This window comes from Malus sylvestris, chromosome 11 (assembly GCF_916048215.2).
Source record: "Malus sylvestris chromosome 11, drMalSylv7.2, whole genome shotgun sequence".
In the NCBI taxonomy this organism is placed as follows: Eukaryota; Viridiplantae; Streptophyta; class Magnoliopsida; order Rosales; family Rosaceae; genus Malus; species Malus sylvestris.
This window is the reverse complement of record NC_062270.1, coordinates 19,544,667-19,563,444: the sequence shown is the minus strand read 5'-3', so window position 1 is coordinate 19,563,444 and position 18,778 is coordinate 19,544,667. Positions and strand designations below refer to the sequence as shown.

At 39.6% G+C, this 18,778-nt stretch overlaps 1 protein-coding gene and 1 pseudogene across 2 annotated transcripts; both read left to right on the top strand.

The window, feature by feature from the left end:
• Positions 1 to 1,562: 1,562 nt before the first annotated feature.
• Positions 1,563 to 6,228, top strand: LOC126588305 (la-related protein 1A-like). Of its 2 annotated transcripts, XM_050253379.1 has the most exons (5): positions 1,563 to 2,472; positions 3,769 to 4,289; positions 4,579 to 4,750; positions 5,812 to 5,902; positions 6,068 to 6,228. In XM_050253379.1, the coding sequence occupies exons 2-5, from the start codon at positions 4,088 to 4,090 to the stop codon at positions 6,200 to 6,202; spliced, it is 600 nt and encodes a 199-aa protein (XP_050109336.1). In that variant the 5' UTR covers positions 1,563 to 2,472; positions 3,769 to 4,087; the 3' UTR covers positions 6,203 to 6,228. The 2 variants fall into 2 exon arrangements, 1 of the variants encoding a protein (XP_050109336.1); XR_007611406.1 differs by having other exon boundaries at positions 1,952 to 2,472; positions 5,812 to 6,228.
• Positions 6,229 to 6,234: 6 nt separating this feature from the next.
• On the top strand, positions 6,235 to 15,173 carry LOC126590301 (la-related protein 1A-like; annotated as a pseudogene).
• The last annotated feature ends 3,605 nt before the right edge of the window (positions 15,174 to 18,778 follow it).

Below are 18,778 nucleotides of genomic sequence, written 5' to 3'. Positions count from 1 at the left end.
AAACAACTCTAAAAACGACTCTTTTTCGGTTTTTCAGAACTTTTTCGATTTTTTTCTTTCTTTTTCTGTTATATGACATAAAAACACTTCAAAACACAATAAAAACACTTAAAAACAGTGAGTAACAACTTTTAGAAGTGATAGGTGGTAAAAATCCGAAAATATGGCATGAAAAACAATCTGTTTACCCCCCCCACCTTCTGTGTTTCCTGACAGATTATGTGTAAATCTCTTTTTAGTCTTGTAGTTGGTTTCCTTCAATTAAGGAGTATGTAGTTGGTTTCCTTCAATTAAGGAGTATGGCTGATATCTAGTGTTTGGTATAATCTCTTTCAATTAAGGAGTATAGCTGGTCTCTAGGGTTTAGCTTAAGGACCGTTGGATGTAACTGGTTTTTCTTTTCTTTTCTTTTCTTTTATATATGTGTATCCTTGTACATTCACATTATCAGTAATACAAGAAAACTTAAACCAAAACTTCAACAGCGTGATTGTGCTCAGGTGGGAGGGGTTTTTTTCCTTTTTTTTTTCTTCAAGCTTTTAATTATACAAAAATAGAAATTGTTATTTTTTATTTAAATATATTTAATTCACATGTCAATATTTGTTTAGGTTTGAGAGACGTAGTTATATGTAACATCAACACATAACAGAATTTTTGACAAAACTGTGATGAGAAGACCACATTGATTTGCGACACTCATTTTTAAGGACTACATTGATTTTCAATTTCAAGATCGTCTTGATAAGGTGAGTCAATTTCAGGGGGCCTGTCATAAAATTGTTTTTTAGTGTTTCATTCCGTTGACTTCCTTTCTTGGTTTGTATTACAAACTTTGTAATGCAGTTATTGACTTGAAGTATTAATTCAGTTGTAGGAGGATCACAAGGTTATTCTAAATGTATATGACCTAAGCCAAAGATTAGCTAGCAAATGTCAATAGCTTTCTTTGGGACACCAATTAAAGTGGTAAATTTGTTTGTAAATTCATAATATTTTGTTAATTTCGTGGTGACGGCGTTGCATTCAAATTTATAATGGTTTTCTAAGTTTCATTTTTTTTTTCTAAAAAATATTTAATACTATTGATTTTACTTGGGTGCTTTTTCTGGGTGTTGCAAGAACACCAATGTGTGCATTTCTGGGTTTTCTAAGTTTCAATTTTTTTTCTTTCTATATTTAGTCGTTGATGTTGCAAGTACACCAATGGATGCTTTTTTGGGTGCACTTTCATCTACACCTGCCACCAAGCTGGAATTAGTAGGAGGAGGGATGAAGTTGGGATCCTCGCCGGCTCGTTAATGTTCTCAAAGGTTTTTGCCTTGCATGCTAAGGCCCAACACCCCTCGCGAGCTGAGTCCCTTATGAGTTTCATGTTTTATTTAAACTACATACTAATAAAACACGGTTTGTCAATCAAAATCTAATAAAATAACTACTATACTCTTTAATCTAAACTACATATTAATAAAACACTATTTGTCAACAAAAAAAACTAATAAAATTACTAGTATACCCTTTAATACAAAACTAAAAGAAGATATTAGAAAAAAAACAATGTGGGCATTGAAGTAATTTTGTACAAACAAGTTTTTACTTTTTCTTTAAAAAACCTCACAATTGTGTCACTTTATCAATACCCTCTAATCTTATTCTCTCTCTTTCCTAACTTACAAACCCTATTTTGTTAGGATGCTTGCAAACCTGTTAAAAACAAATAACTCATCTCATAAAAAACCTAGAAAGCAAATATTTAAAAAACAAAAAAAAAAAAAAATTTCGGTGGCCTTTGCTAGTAAAAATAAAAAAACCAAACCGAAAAAACAGAAAAATAATCCAACCAAACTAAATCGAATAGAACAGTAATTTTAATTTGATTTTTTATTTAAAAAAAAACCGAACCAGCCGAAAACGTCATCTGCCAATTGACAGACACCCTTTGACTCGGCATCATTAAATCCTCATAGAAATGGAGCGGAAACCTACGCTGTAGTACACACACGCAGCATTTTCAAGACTTGCGCGCAATTGCTTTCGTCGGCGTTCGCAACCACAACTGTCATCCCCCCTAAAACCCTAACTTCACCAAACCAATGTCGGAATGAAACAGTACAAAACCCTGCAGCTACTCTCTTGGCCTCAATTTTACACCTTTGCCACTGACACAGTGACACTCTCCTCTCTCTTGTCCCCCCCTCCATCAGTAATCTATTGAAAGGAGAGGAGTTTTGTTTTGGTGAGATCGGAGGGAGTGATGTGATGGCTGAGAATGAAGTTGGGGATGACCAGAGGGACCTCAACGTCAATGGCGGCCGGCCCAAGTCCCCATGGAGGACTCCGGTCTCCCTTGATGCTCCCGTCATGGCCGCCGAATCCTGGCCTGCTCTGGCCGATGCCCACAGGTCCAAGAGTCTGGATGCTGCTGCAAAGCCGCCAGCTGCGCAGCCGTCTGCCCCGCCCGCGCCTGCGCAGGTAATTCCAGTGAAGCTGTTTGGTGCTTGTTTGAAATGTGTAAAATTATAATGTACGGAACATGCATTGCGAACTCATCAATCTTTACTTTCCGAGAAGAAATTTGAATAATTAACGTATTAAACTATCAAACTGTTTTGGAAATCCTCAAAGTATGGAGGACCTCCAATTATTCCTGTGGAGCTTGCAGCCATAACTGATGCAGCTGTACTCCCATTGCTGCTTTCGCCCCAGCACCCATCGAAAGAATTGTATAATTTTGAATAAAGGAACTAGAGAGTATAATCTTGTTTAGTAAGAAATAAAATTTCCTACATGTATGTTTATCTAACCACCTGAACTGAATGAAGTCGAAAAGAAAAATGAAGAAATTGGGTCCCTAGGGAATTAATAGATTGCTGTTCTAAACCAACGTTTTACAAATGAATCCCAAATGCTTCTGTTCTTGATTTCGACTTTTGCAGTAGATATATGTTTTATCTAATCCTTTATCCTGTTGATAAAATTCGCAGTAATCAATATAACCATTATTGTGGAAATGTTGCCTTCAAGGTGATTATTGTTTAAGGAAAAGAAAAATGTTGGAGCGTCACCAATTTCATTTAAATATTTGTATGTATGTAATGTATGCAATATTGATTAATAATTATACATGTATATGTATTACAAACATACACATGTTTAAACCATGTATCTGAAATGGTCGCATTGTGGAATTCCCGCGAAAAAAGTTCTTCTAAATAGACTGCTGAATAAGAATTTTGCTTTGTCTTCAAACTGGCACATCATGCTTTAATCTCTCTCTCTCTCTCTCTCTCTCTCTCTCTCTCTCTCTCTCCAGCCACCCCTGGTTAATTTATTAGAATATATTCTTGTGCTATGTTAGGAATGCCTTGATCTCTTTTGACACTGGAATTATACACCAGTGAAACATGTCTTGCTTCAGGGTTATTGTTTCCTATTTTGTTTTGGCATTAGATAGTTCTTCTCTCGTGTAAAGTGATTTTACAATTTGTCAAGGAACTGTAATAGAAGAATTGAACCTTTTGTTATTTTGTTCCTGTTGTTGACATGTCTAGAGAGACATAAAAATTAATTAATAGTATTTGGAGGGGGGTTTTTGGAATTTTTTATGCTAGGGCCTGTGACCTGTTCATCAAAATTGTTACCTTATTCTTTGAAAAAAGAAAGAGAAATTTTGTACATGCTAAAAGAAAGAGAAATTTCGTACATGCTACTTCTGTTCAGCTAGTTGCTAACTGTATTTGCCTTTATATGTTCTTCTTTGTCATCCAGGGATTAGTCATGCAGAAGTTGAATGAGTCTGGAAACTCTAACGCTTCGCACAAGCATTCATCATCACATCACGAAAAAGGTCCTAGGCGCAACCCAAATGCTGCACCTCTTTTTCCAGTACCCGTACCCTACCATCAACAATCGCTTCCTACTGTTTTTCATACCATGGTACAACCCTACATTCCGGCTTCTGGGTATGCTTACCAGCCATACGCTGGACCCATTCCAAGTGTTGGGAATCATATGGTAAAATCTGGATTCGAGACCCCAGTGCAAAATTTTGTGCAACCAGTTCAACCTCAGCCACGAAGTAATCCGAATGCTTATGGTGTCAATTTTTCTACTAGAAGACCCAATATGCAAGAACCCGGTGGCCCTTGGAATCATACTTGGCATCAACAGTGAGCATTCAACCCCAGAGAGAACATTCCTGTGCAACAGGGTGTTGGACCTAGGCCTTTCTGAAGACCTCAGTGTTTTTGGTCCAGCCCCAGGGTTCATGGTTGGGCCAAGCATTCCTGGTAGTTCTATCATACCGGTGCTGAGCTGTCTTATTTTGGTTTCAGTTATAGTTTTTTTATTTCTCTGCAATTTTCTATTTCTCCATTGGTATTTTGACTATTTCCAGTGTCAGCAATATACTTGAATTTTGCTTTTCTAAAAAAGGAGAAATCAGTATCTTGAATGAATTTCCTAACAATCGAGCGGTTGCTGCTTCTTTATTTTGCGTTTATGAACAATATTTTTTATTTGTATATATGCGTGTTCAGGATTAGATTCTTTCCACAATGATTTATCTCAATTACACAGGACCTGCACCCATATGCTATCTTCCAGTTCCACCACTTTCCGCAATTAGGGGACCTCATCCTCCTAGCTTTGTGCCACATCCTTTAAATCCAGGGGCTCCGTTACCGCCCTCAAAAACACATACATTGTCGTTGAGGGACAATATTATAAAGCAAATAGAGTATTATTTCAGGTAATTTGTTTAAGAAAGTCTTTTTTCTTGCCAATCTCGGTGTTTGTGCACTGCTTGCAAGCTAGTTCATATATGTGTTTGCATTGTACTGTTGAGAAAGCTTTCCTTTTTAACATAATTATGATAAACTATGGTGGTATTCCTCTTCATTTGTAAGTGAGAGGTCTTAGGTTCGAATCTCGTAGATGGCGAATTCGATACCAAATTAGGTTGCCCATTGTGTGGCTTAGCCGAAATCCCCCCTCCCTTTATTGTAAAATATATCGTTGTTCTCAAAAGGAGAAATAGAAGCTAAAAAAGCTATTCATTTGTTGTTGACTGAGATGCTGTATTCGTTCAATCCTAAAGATGTAATATCAAAAGAAGTTTTCTTAGAAGAATTTTTACAATCTTGATAGATTTCTTATCTTTCCAATTTTTTTTATTATTCAAAGCTACAGAAGGAAACTTAGAAACCAAAATGTAATAGTCTGGAAGAATAGAACGGCTGATACGAAAAGATAACCTTAAAGATGATTATATCTTTCCAACGTGCCTTCGATATCAATGTATGTTATCCCAATGCTTTAATTAGAGAACCCATTATTGAGCATTTTGAACTTTATTGTACCGCATGGCATGATTGTTAAGTTTTAACGCATGGAAGGAAGTTTTGTCAATAATGAAATCACACATTCTCAACCCTCTCTACACAGAGTAGTGAAAATTCCAAAGGAAAGAATTTGATAGTTTATATTTCACAGGTCTTCTAAATTGGTGAAGCACTGAAGCATATAAGATACCTCAACTAATGGTATTTAATCCGGGTTTTAGGATATATGTTGATAAATTGAAATATAATCAAGCTGCACCTTCTTCTTTTTTGTTTTGCTTAGTTTGTTAGCCGCTGTATGTAAGGGTAAAATTATCACTAAATTTTAGATGACTTAATAAAGTTATCTTTGCAATAGGGCTATAACCGATTTTCACACACAATGACAGGGAGTATTCTCTTAAATAGTGGTATAGATGATACAAATATTTCTTTTATTATTAATTAACTCTTAATCTCTCTTTGGCAGTGATGAAAATCTAAAGAAAGACCGTTACTTAATTTCATTGATGGATGACCAAGGATGGGTCCCAATAACCACCATTGCTGACTTTAAAAGGGTATGTTTTGGTATCATAGTAGATATTGCAGAAGCTAAGGTAATACATGCTGATCCAGTTTTGCTTTTGGTCAGCTGTGTGATCTATTAGATTAGTTAATCTGTCTTCCTGTTTTGTAGCTGACAATAACGTGAATAAGCTATATTTTGATATTGTGTGTTATAGGTTAAGAAAATGTGTACAGACATAGCATTCATCATTGACTCGCTGCTGGGTTCAACTACTGTAGAAGTGCAGGTTAATCTTCTTTCTTCTCTTTGGTATTTTAATATAGCATGTCCTAATATTTTTATGGAATGACAACCAAATTTTGCGGTCTATTGTTTGCTAGCATGAAATCTCTCTTTCTCTCCTTTCTTTTTTCTCTAATTTATATTCTTGTAGTATCCAACTTTTTCTTCCCTTCTCTTCGTCCCTCTTCCAACCTTCAGTGGCATAGTTAATAAAACTTAAGTATATTCATAGTTAGTCTGATTTCTCTTACCACTCAGAGGGAATTGAAACTGTAAGATATGCTGATGATGGGACTGAAGGCATGCCTTCAGATATGGATATGAAGAATCTTGCAATGTCTAACGATTTTGCAAACACATTTATGCTTGATGAAGAGCTAGAGCTTGAGCAGAAAATAATAAAGGATGATCGTTCTCCTATTAGAAGGTATTAAACTTTTATTTTTTATTTTTTTTTTTGTGCATTTGATTGATGCACTTACAATGTCTTTCTAGTTTCCTTTATCTCTTGACTCTTTACAGTTTCAACAAACCAAAAACAGCATCTCTATCTCTATTCAAACCCTTACTCCAGCCTTTGGGCTATAGTGCAAAAAGTCACCCGTACCCATGAGAACTATAAGCACTATGGATTTGGGCCCCCAATAGATTTCGTGGGGTACTTAGTGACGAAGAAATAACCCAACATTGGTTAAATATGATTTGAGGTAATAGGAAATCTACCTGATTGAATGCAAATATCATCTTAATTGTTCCATACTTCCAAGTAGGTCTAAACTCATATTGTAAAGCCAGATTGAGAAAGGGGCACCAATCACCATGTTATTTTTTTCTTCCCAGTTTTGGGAAATGGGGTGTGCTTGTGGTGAGATCAATGTTTTAAAAGGCTCGTCCCAGGGTGTGCCTAGGTGTCCTCTGAGGCTGGGAGTGAGGGTTGTCGCCTTTATTTTGAGGGAGTGGAAAGGTTCTTGCTACAGAGAACGCGGTTAAAGACAGATGGAGAGGTTATTTTCATAATCTTTTCAATGAAGGACATGAAATGAGTGCTTCTTTAGGGGAGTTGAGTAACTCAGAAGAGTGTAGAAACTACTCTTTTTATCGTCGAATCCGGAAGGAAGAAGTGGTTGTAGCTTTGAAGAAGATGAAGCATAAAAAAGCAATAGGCCCAGACGATATACCAATCGAAGTGTGGAAACTTTTGGGAGAGACAGGTATAACATGGCTCACTGACCTTTTCAATAGGATTTTGAAAACGAAGAAGATGCCAAATGAGTGGCGAACCAGCACTTTGGTGCCTATCTACAAGAATAAGGGCGACGTACAAAATTGCATGAACTATAGGGGTATTAAGCTAATGAGTCATACAATGAAGCTCTGGGAGAGAGTCATTGAGCATAGATTGAGGCAAGAGACACGGGTTTCGGACAACCAATTCGGGTTCATGCCAGGGCGCTCAACCATGGAGGCAATCTATCTCTTACGAAGATTGATGGAAAGATATAGAGATGGGAAAAAGGATTTACACATGGTCTTTATAGATTTGGAAAAAGCGTATGATAGGGTCCCAAGAGACATTCTTTGGAGGATTTTAGAGAAGAAAGGAGTACGAGTAGCATATATCCAAGCTATAAAGGATATGTATGAAGGAGCAAAGACTGCCGTAAGAACTCATGAAGGACAAACCGAAAGCTTTCCCATAACTGTAGGATTACATCAAGGCTCATCCTTAAGTCCTTACCTTTTTGCGTTGGTAATGGATGAGTTAACAGGACATATTCAAGATGATATTCCTTGGTGTATGCTTTTCGCAGACGATATAGTGTTGATAGATGAAACTCAGGAAGGGGTAAATGCAAAGTTTAACCTTTGGAGAGAAGTGTTGGAATCTAAAGGTCTTCGCCTAAGCCGATCAAAGACAGAATATATGGAGTGCAAGTTCAGTGCAAATGGAGGCCAAAACGAGTTAGGGGTGAGGATCGGAGATCAAGAAATACCAAAGAGCGACCGTTTTCGTTACCTAGGATCTATCTTGCAAAAGAACGGAGAATTAGATGGAGATCTCAACCATAGAATACAAGCTGGATGGATGAAGTGGAAGAGTGCATCCGGCGTGTTATGTGACCGCCGTATGCCACTGAAGCTCAAGGGAAAATTTTATAGGACGACAATAAGGCCGGCGATGCTGTATGGCACAGAATGTTGGGCGGTGAAACATCAACACGTACACAAAATGGGTGTAGCGGAGATGAGGATGCTTCGTTGGATGTGTGGGCACACGAGAAAGGATAAGATTAGGAATGAGGATATCCGGGGTAAAGTAGGAGTAACCGAAATTGAAGGAAAGATGAGAGAAAATCGGTTACGGTGGTTTGGACATGTGCAAAGAAGGCCTACTGACGCTCCGATTAGAAGATGCGACTATGGGACAGAGGTTCAGGGCCGAAGGGGTAGAGGAAGACCTAGGAAAACTTTGGAAGAGACTCTAAGAAAAGACTTAGAGTACTTGGATCTAACGGAGGACATGACACAGGATCGAGCACAATGGCGTTCTAAGATTCATATAGCCGATCCCATTCAGTGACTTGGATTTTCCAAGTCTCCAACCGAGAAGTTTTCCTCACTCGGAAAATTAAGGGAACACTACCCCAACCTACATGCTCCACTCAGAAAGCTTCAACATACAAGCTTCAACAAAAGAAAATTCAAAGAACTTAGCGAAGAAGGCTTTGGTGAATTTAACACAATACGTTGAAATGAAGGAAAGCTTATTTATTGATATCCCCGATAAGCTACAAATATGTACATATACATGAGTCAAAATAAACACACAAGAGGGAGCCTTCACAAAGGTTGCTTAGGAGAAGTCTTAGCAGTCGGTAGAGCCCTAGAAAGAAAAGGCACCGGAGGGGGATCATTTGGAGCCTCAGTACTGGACAGAACCCTAGAAGGAGGAGGCATCAGAGGTTGATCATTTGGAGCTTCATTACGCGGTACAGCCCCAGAAGACGAAGGCAATAAATGCCTTTGGAACAAACCCACAAATCTCTGATGATCAAGTAAAACCTGACCATCAGTTTCCTTCATCTGGTCGAGCTTCCTCTTCATGTTTGTAGCATAGTCATGTGCGAGCCGGTGCAACTGTTTATTCTCATGCTTGAGCCCTCTAATCTCCTGTTTGAGACTCATCACTTCAGCCGCCAATGATTCAACTTGGCGGGTTCGAGCAAATAGGCGTTGGGCCATATTAGACACAGAACCTGCACACTGAACACTGAGAGCCAGCGAATCCTTAACAGCTAACTCATCAGACCGTTTGGAAAGTAGTCTGTTATCTTTGGGAGTGAGAAGGTTCCTGGCCACCACCGCAGCGGTCATATCATTCTTCATCACGGAATCCCCAACGGTAAGAGGACCAGTAGGGGAGACGAAAGATGGGCGCCATATGTTGTCTGGAGAAGGCGGGGCTGCCTCTTCAACAAGGTTCAAGTCAAAACGACGGTCGGAGGGGCCAGACATTTTCAAAGGTGTTGAAGAGAGAAGAGGTCGGACAAATCAAGATCTTAGAAGTGCAAGAATGAAGCTTCTACTGGTGGAGATTCAAGTGTGCTTTGGAACTTAATCCCAGCCCCTATAAAAATCTGCACTTGACGGAGCTTCAGAAATCGAAGAGGCGTTTGCTTTCTCAAAAGCTGGGCTGCTTAGAGATCACGAGGGTTGATCTCAGAAATCGAAGAGGCGTTTGCTTTCTCAAAAGTTGGGCAGCTCAAAGACCACGAAGGCTGATCTCAGAAATCGAAGAGGCGCTCGCTTTCTCAAAAGCTGGGCTCCCCAGAGACCACGAGGGCCGATCTCAGAAATCGAAGAGGCACCTACTTTTCCAGCCTTGTCAGCACCTGTCACACGCACACTCAGCTTTGCGGAAATTATGGGCATTCTGTCGAAGACTTCTGGGGAAGTAGAAAACACATGAATCTTATTGTTCAATCACCCACTTCCCACACGCAACAATAGCTCATGGGGACCACAGAAAACTTTGCCAAAGTTCTCTGCCAAAGTTGAGCACGTGAAGCTTGCAGCTCCTACTACATCGCTCTGACCAAGAAGGGTAAAAGAATAGCAAAGAAACAGCACTAACAAAGTTTAGACCCATAAATTTTGAAGGTCTAGCTACCATATTATTACCCACAAGGGTAAAGGAACAGTACCACTGCTGGATAATTGGAAAGTCCCTGTGTGTCAACCTCTGTGCTTCGTGGCAAGGTAGACTAGCAAACATGCCCAACCTTTACTCACATTCGAGAAAACACTCCCAATAAGATTGCTTGCTCCAAAATCGAAGAGGCACCGTCCTCCGAATCTCGAGAGCCAGACTCCCAACATGACTACTTTCTTAAAAATCGAAGAGAGGGTAAAGGAACAGTGCCATTGCTGGATAATTGGAAAGTCCCTGTGTGTCAACCTCTGTGCTTCGTGGCAAGGTAGACTAGCAAACATGCCCAACCTTTACTCACATTCGAGAAAACACTCCCAACAAGATTGCTTGCTCCAAAATCGAAGAGGCACCGCCCTCCGAATCTCGAGAGCCAGACTCCCAACATGATTACTTTCTCAAAAATCGAAGAGACACTGCTCCCCGAATCTTCGAAAGCCAGACCCCCAGCATGATTGCTTTCTCAAAAATCGATGAGGCATCGTTCTCCGAATCAATCGAAGAGGCGCTCGCTTTCTCAAAAGCTGGGCTGCTCAGAGACCACGAGGGCTGATATCAGAAATCGAAGAGGCACCTACTTTTCTAGCCTTGTCAGCACCTGTCACACGCACACTCAGCTTTGCAGAAATTATGGGCATTCTGTCGAAGACTTCTGGTGAGGTAGAAAGCACATGAATCTTACTGTTCAATCACCCACTTCCCACACGCAACAATAGCTCATGGGTACCACAGATAACTTTGCCAAAGTTCTCTGCCAAAGTTGAGCACGTGAAACTTGCAGCTCCCACTACATCGCTCTGACCAAGAAAGGTAAAAGAATAGCAAAGAAACAACACTAATAAAGTTTAGACACATAAATTTTGAAGGTCTAGCTACCATATTATTACCCACAAGGGTAAAGGAACAGTACCACTGCTGGATAATTGGAAAGTCCCTGTGTGTCAACCTCTGTGCTTCGTGGCAAGGTAGACTAGCAAACATGCCCAACCTTTACTCACATTCGAGAAAACACTCCCAATAAGATTGCTTGCCCCAAAATCGAAGAGGCACCGTCCTCCGAATCTCGAGAGCCAGACTCCCAACATGACTACTTTCTCAAAATCGAAGAGAGGGTAAAGGAACAGTACCATTGCTGGATAATTGGAAAGTCCCTGTGTGTCAACCTTTGTGCTTCGTGGCAAGGTAGACTAGCAAACATGCCCAACCTTTACTCACATTCGAGACAACACTCCCAACAAGATTGCTTGCTCCAAAATCGAAGAGGCACCGCCCTCCGAATCTCGAGAGCCAGACTCCCAACATGATTACTTCCTCAAAAATCGAAGAGACACTGCTCTCCGAATCTCGAGAGCCAGACCCCCAGCATGATTGCTTTCTCAAAAATCGAAGAGGCATCGTTCTCCGAATCTCGAGAGCCAGATACCACAGACCACTTTTTCTAAGTGCTCTGACAGAGTTAAAACATGTGAAACTGGCAGCTCCCACTACCGTGCTATGACCAAGCAGGGTAAAGGAATAGCATTACTACTTGTTAGGGAGACTCCTATATATGTCGACCTCCATCCCCAACGAACAGGCAGACCTGCAAAAATGCTCAACCTTTCATCATATCTGAGAGGGCACTCCCAACGAAGCCTTTCGAAATATTCAGCTTTCTTTCCCCCCGATAATACCTCTGCAAACAAGCTATACTAGAGCAAGAATATCTCATATCATCAGGGTTAAAAGCAAGAGTATCCCATATCATGCTTTTTCCCTGTCTTTTCCTTTGGCCTTGTTTTTACCTGCAAGACAAGGAGAAAGAGAGCAATCAGTCAGCACTTGGAATCAAGCTTCCAGCCAGGAACTGACTGCCTGGAACCGCTTACCTGATTACTTACCTGGCATTGCTCTCGAGTACTCGTCTTCAACATCTTATGTTTCCAGGGAAGATTCCGCATCTGCTTGAGGAACAGATAGGGCAAGTGCGAAGGATACAAGGAAGCATGTGGAGACAAGCGTAACAGCACACGTGCCGATACATCCATTACTCTGTCAAAAGCAAAAGTATCCCATATCAGCAGGGTGGAACGTACTCTAGATTTGATGGACTTGTTTTGACCCTCAAATTCTTCAGTCGACCTTATACTCTGGAGGAAACCAGAAAACCCTCCAGCTCAGTTCAAGAATAAGCCTGTGGAAAGTTACTTCTTCAAAAGCAAAAGTATCTCATATCATCTCTTCTCATTTTTCTTCTCTTTATCCTTCATGCTGCTGCAAGATGGGGAGAAGGTGAACAATCAGTCGGAGCTCTGATTGCTTACCTTGTCTGTCACCTCTTTCAGCAGACCCCCTAGCTCGGCGACTTGGGGGACTCCTACTACATGGTTTGTATCGCGCTTGACCAAGCCTGAAACTACAAGTAAGCTTCAAGTGAAATTGATACATTACCTTGTGCATCTCCACCAGTTAAAGATACCACCCCTGGATGGAGGAAGAGTACTTCCAGAGAAGATGCCACATCTACCTATGAGACAGATAAGGCAAGTCAAGACGACACCACACTCCGATACTTAGAAGTTTCGTGATTACGAGATCATTCTCCCACAATATTTCCTAATGTCATTTTTACTAAATCATTCACTTGTATTCACTAAAGGAGAGCTTGAACCTATGTACTTGTGTAAACCCTTCACAATTAATGAGAACTCTTCTATTCCGTGGACGTAGCCAATCTGGGTGAACCACGTACATCTTGTGTTTGCTTTCCTATCTCTATCCATTTATATACTTATCCACACTAATGACCGGAGCAATCTAGCGAAGATCACAAAAAGCGACCGTTTTCGCTACCTAGGATCTATCTTGCAAGAGAACGGAGAATTAGATGGAGATCTCAACCATAGAATACGAGCTGGATGGATGAAGTGTAAGAATGCATCCGGCGTGTTGTGTGACCGTCGTAGGCCACTGAAGCTCAAGGGAAAATTTTATAGGACGGCAATAAGGCCAGCGATGTTGTATGGCACAGAATGTTGGGCGGTGAAGCATCAACACGTACACAAAATGGGTGTAGCGGAGATGAGGATGCTTCGTGGGATGTGTGGGCACACGAGAAAGGATAAGATTGGGAATGAGGATATCCGAGGTAAAGTAGGAGTAGCCGAAATTGTAGGAAAGATGAGAGAAAATCGGCTCCGGTGATTTGGACATGTGCAAAGAAGGCCGAATGACGATCCGGTTCGAAGATGTGACTACGGGACAGAGGTTCAGGGCCGAAGGGGTAGAGGAAGACCTAGGAAAACTTTGGAAGAGACTCTAAGAAAAGACTTAGAGTACTTGGATCTAACGGAGGACATGACACAAAACCGAGCGCAATGGCGTTCTAGGATTCATATAGCCGACCCCACTTAGTGGGAAAAGGCTTTGTTGTTGTTGTTGTTGGTGTGTGTGTGTATTTATCATATATGTGTGTGCTCATGGTGATTATTAATTAATAATCTTTTTTTTTAATATAATATATGTGTACACTCATTGTATATATTAAAAAATTTAGGTCCTGTGAGGCTTCGCCTCATGCCTAGGCGGGGCTATCCCTTGGACGCCTCGCCCACACCTCACACTTTTAATACGTTGGGTGAGATTCATTTTCACAGTAGGTGGCATTTTTTTAGTAGTGTTTTTATTGTATTTTGAAAAATTGTGTGTTGGAAGCCTTGTGATCTGTATTCACGTGGCTCTGTGCCAGTGCTCATATATTTCCCTTGCTTATTTCTTTCTTTCTTTCTTTGTTGGTGGACTAAAACTGGTCGTTGAACTTGAGCTTTCTCTTTAAATTGGAGGCTAAGAATTCAGGCTTATCCTGGCTAGGCATTCTTGCTTCAGTAGCGTTACAATACTATGTCATGCGGTTGAATATGCATGTGAGCTTACTACTTGTTGTATGTTTTCATATGACAGTGTTGGCCCAAGGATTGATGATGAAGATGATGAGATTCTAGTCAATGATCAGGACGTACAGAGACTTGTAATTGTCACCCAGGTATGCCACTACGTAACAAAAAGTGTCTTGAAACTATGTTTTTAGCACGGAAAGGTCCTTTGATATTTTTATACTTTTCTTTGATTAGTTTTTGTAGTTAAATGAGACTTTAATTTCATGTCTGTAGCATTTTGATAAGTAGTCATTTCTTTGTTTTCTGTGCAGAATAGTAGAGTAGGTAAAGGATCAAAACATGATGATAAAGAATCAAAAACCATTTCCAATGAGCTAGCGTCTGCTATAAAAACGATGGGCTTTACTTCTATGAGCAGGTTGGGAATATTCCTATGGAGTTTGTTAATTACTATACTGCACTAACCTGGCTCCTAACATATATTCAATTAGCAGGAACTGAAAACCAAGCGACCGAACCATAAAAAGTACAGCACCAGCCATGAAAATAGAGATGCAAACTCAAGATTTTCAAGCGTTTCCCAAGTCTTTTCAAAATTAAAGCCCAGCGAAATATCTGGCAGTAGTAATGGCATTGAAGAGTCTGGAAGTGTTAATTCACGGAAGAAGCAAAATAGACTCTCCCAAAATCAGCAGCCGTCCCATAGACAGCGATTCTTCTCAAGCAACTTAAAAAATTATGGAACTGGTTGGAACAATCTAGGAATCATATCAGAAAGTCCACCAAGTCACTCTGTTGGCTTTTTCTTTAGTTCCACGCCTCCTGAAACTCATGGGTTAGTTGAAATGGATGGAATTTGGTTTTGGATTTGTTTCTTCAGCAGAGCAATTCTTTCTAGTGATTTAGAAGTTTGTTGTTCTTGCTTTTGGGATGAGTAATTGTAATTAATAAAACTTAAATCAAGGGCTAAGCTAATGTGATGTCTAAGCATATTAGCTCTTATCATTCCAAGAAGCTAATCCAAATATAAATTTTTCATTTTACAGACCAAGATCTTCAAAAGTGAGTGTTTCCCCTCATGGGTTTCTCTCAGGCAGTAGTCCACCGGTGGGTTCTGTGCCAAAGTCATTTCCACCGTTTCAGCACCCAAGTCATCAGCTTATGGAAGAAAATGGTTTTAAACAGCAGAAGGGATGTAATTTTGATGCTCTTGTGCATGTGTGATAGGTAGAGAGCGAGAGATAGAGATATATAGAAGTGTGTGTGTGTGTACATATATATATATATATATATATATAGAGAGAGAGAGAGAGAGAGAGAGAGAGAGAGAGAGAGAGTAATTTTGTTTACTTACATGGCTGACCTTCCTGTTAGGTATCTCAAGTATCATAATCGGTGCCTAAATGACAGGAAGAAGTTGGGAATTGGTTCCAGTGAGGTGGTCTTTTAACTGAACTCCTAGTGTCATATTAATTGCATTTTTTTTCCATGGGTTGAAAGCTTTAATTTGTGATCAAATTGCCTGATTTTGATTTCCTTTTCTTATGAACTTAATCCCACAAGTTTTATATCTTTATCCTCCGTTCTTGAATAAAAAGGTCGAACCCAGTGCACAAGGCTCCCGCTTTACGTAGGGTCTGAGAGAGGTGAATGTCGGCTAGCCTTACCCCCATTTATGGAGAGGTTGCTCCCAAGTCTCGAACCCGAGACCTACCGCTCATGGGCGAAGGCACTTGCCATCGCACCAAGTACGACCTCTTCCTCCGTTCTTGAATGATTTTCTAAATTGATTTATTGAATATACTCATCGAAATTTGGAACCCACATCCACTTAATTGGTGTATTTGACAACTGTTTCTATTTGCAATTATATATTAGGCAGTTAAAATAAATATACAGTATTAAATATGGTGGATAAAGGTCTGGATTTGTGGGGTTCGTATTTGATCTATAATGCTTTATATTTGTAGTATCAGAAACTGATGACTTTTTGCATCACATTTGGATGCACTAGATTTGTTGGTCCATGCCCGAAGTCTACAAATGGGACTTTCACGTCTCTTCGTTATGCCATTTTGTCTAACATAAAATTATCCGGTTTTTATGCATCGTGTTTTTTCAATGTCCATATAAAAAATTCCAGTTTCATGATTCACAGGTATTTACAGTGAAATGTGTGCCTTGTTACTTCCCATGCAGGAAATGAATACTCTGTATAGATTGTGGTCTTATTTTCTTAGAAAAATGTTCAACTCTTCAATGTATGATGAGTTCCGAAATTATGCACTTGAAGATGCTACTGCTGGTTATAATTATGGAGTAGAGTGCCTCTTCAGGTTCTATAGGTTAGTGAGAAAATTGTGGTCGTTTCCCATTTTAGTCATATTTGCAATCCCCTCTTGAATTTTCAGCTTTACTTGTGTTTTCAGTTATATAATACTAATGTGTGTGTATGGGCGGGTGCACGTGTGCGTATTCTTGTTTCTTGTTTCAGTTATGGTTTGGAGAAGGATTTTAGAGAGGACTTGTACAAGGACTTTGAATAGCTCACTCTTGACTTTTACCATAAAGGCAATCTCTATGGCAAAAATATTGGTAATTATTTTGCTGCTGATAAAACCAAATAAATAAATACCTAAAAATTAAATTTTCTAGTTGAAATTTGACCATGGTGTTCTGTTACAGTTGATAGGATTTTGATTAATTTCTTGAAGCCTTGTGCCGTAGAATATTGGTTTCCTAAATTTGTAATTAGGTAATGTGATGAGAAGAGTTATGTTGATTCTTTCATAATTTGTATATGCATTACTTGTATAAATTCGTCCAAGATGGAGAAGGATACAGAAAACGGGGGTTTTCAACATCCTAGCATGGTATTAGACCGGAGTATAGTGAAGGTAGTTTAGGGTTTACCTTATGGCTTGGTTTAGACGTAATAGTTCACTGGGTGCTGCCTTTCCTCCCTATCATTTCTGCCACTTATTGAAATTTTTTTTGCCTTGGAATTTCATTTTGTACCGACCCTAAGCCTATACCACCACTCCGAGACTCAACCTTCAACTGACTGGCTGAGGACTCTAACGCCACAAGGTTGTCGTTGATTTGCTGAATATCTACTACATTATGTATTTCAATAACCCAGATGGCCGGTTAATTCTGACAACTACTCATGTACGTGTGGGGTTGTTTGTTTTGAATTTTTTATTTAAAATAATATTAATTTACTATTTTGTCACTTCTAAATTAAATTGTTTTCTCCAATAATTTTAAGTAGGAGGGCTATTTTTTGGTGTATATTCATTATTCTTTCATATTTATGTTTTCCCATCCATCTAGTGTAATGTACTCCCAAGTGCATGTCTTATGAATCAAATGTCATCGAAATTTCCTCAGTTTTATATCCCTTTTCTGGTTCTTAGCCCAATCCCTTTTATTCCCCTCTGTATTCCCTATAAGGTGTTTGGGTTTTGCTACTATATCCATGTCCCACAAATTTTATGGATCCCTCTTCCGTTAAGTATGTAGGTTACTGCAAAAATTTTATGGTTCTCCCAAGTTTCAGATACTTCAGGCTTCTTAACTGTTAGATCTTGAATTTTGTGGTATTTATCAAAGATCTAATGGTAACAAGTCTGGAGCACCATAGAAAATCCCATGTCACGGATATGGATGTTATTGATACTTGATTCCCAATGCATTTTCTCATTCTGATAGTTGGATTTACGGTGAGGCAGAAGGTAGACGGTTTCGTTGAGAGCTATGAAGCTAGGCCAGTGGCTAGTAGCCTAATAGGATGAATTATTTGAACTCGTGGCTGAGATCAATACTGTCCGGGTTTTACTATCCTCGAATACAACATACCATATTGAATCAATCTATGAGGTAGTATGGATGTCACCAGGGCGTGTCTGATTAGAATTTATTACTTAAAGCCTTATGTAGGTATTTTGCAGAAATTGGCAATGATACAAAAGAAAACGACCTTTAGTTTGGAGGATATACGGAAGGCCCACGTTCACCTATATGTATGATAAGTTCATTTAACAAAGGATCTAGAAAACTCAGGGTTTAAACTTTGGTATTCGGGCACAAATAGAATGAGAAACGGTGTTGGCATCATCGTGGACAAGACCTTGACACAAGATGTTGTAGATGTCAAAAGGGTAGGAGATAGAATCATGGCAATCAAGATTGTAATAGGACAAGAACTCATCAATGTGATTAGTGCGTACGCACCTCAAGTAAGGTTGGATACGAGTTCGAAGGAGAAATTTTGGGAAGACCTTGGAGACTTGGTGCAAGGAATTGCTCAGACGGAGAAGTTATTTATAGGAGGAGATTTAAATGGACACGTGGGCAAGGAGACAGGCAACTATGGAGGTTTTCATGGTGGCCATGGTTTTGGGGAGAGAAACGAGGATGGGGAAGCTATCTTGGATTTTGCAATGGCATATGATCTCTTCTTAGCCAACACCTTCTTTAAGAAAAGAGAAGAACATGTGATCACCTACAAGAGTGGGTCGTCAAAAACACAAATAGATTTTCTTCTAATGAGGAA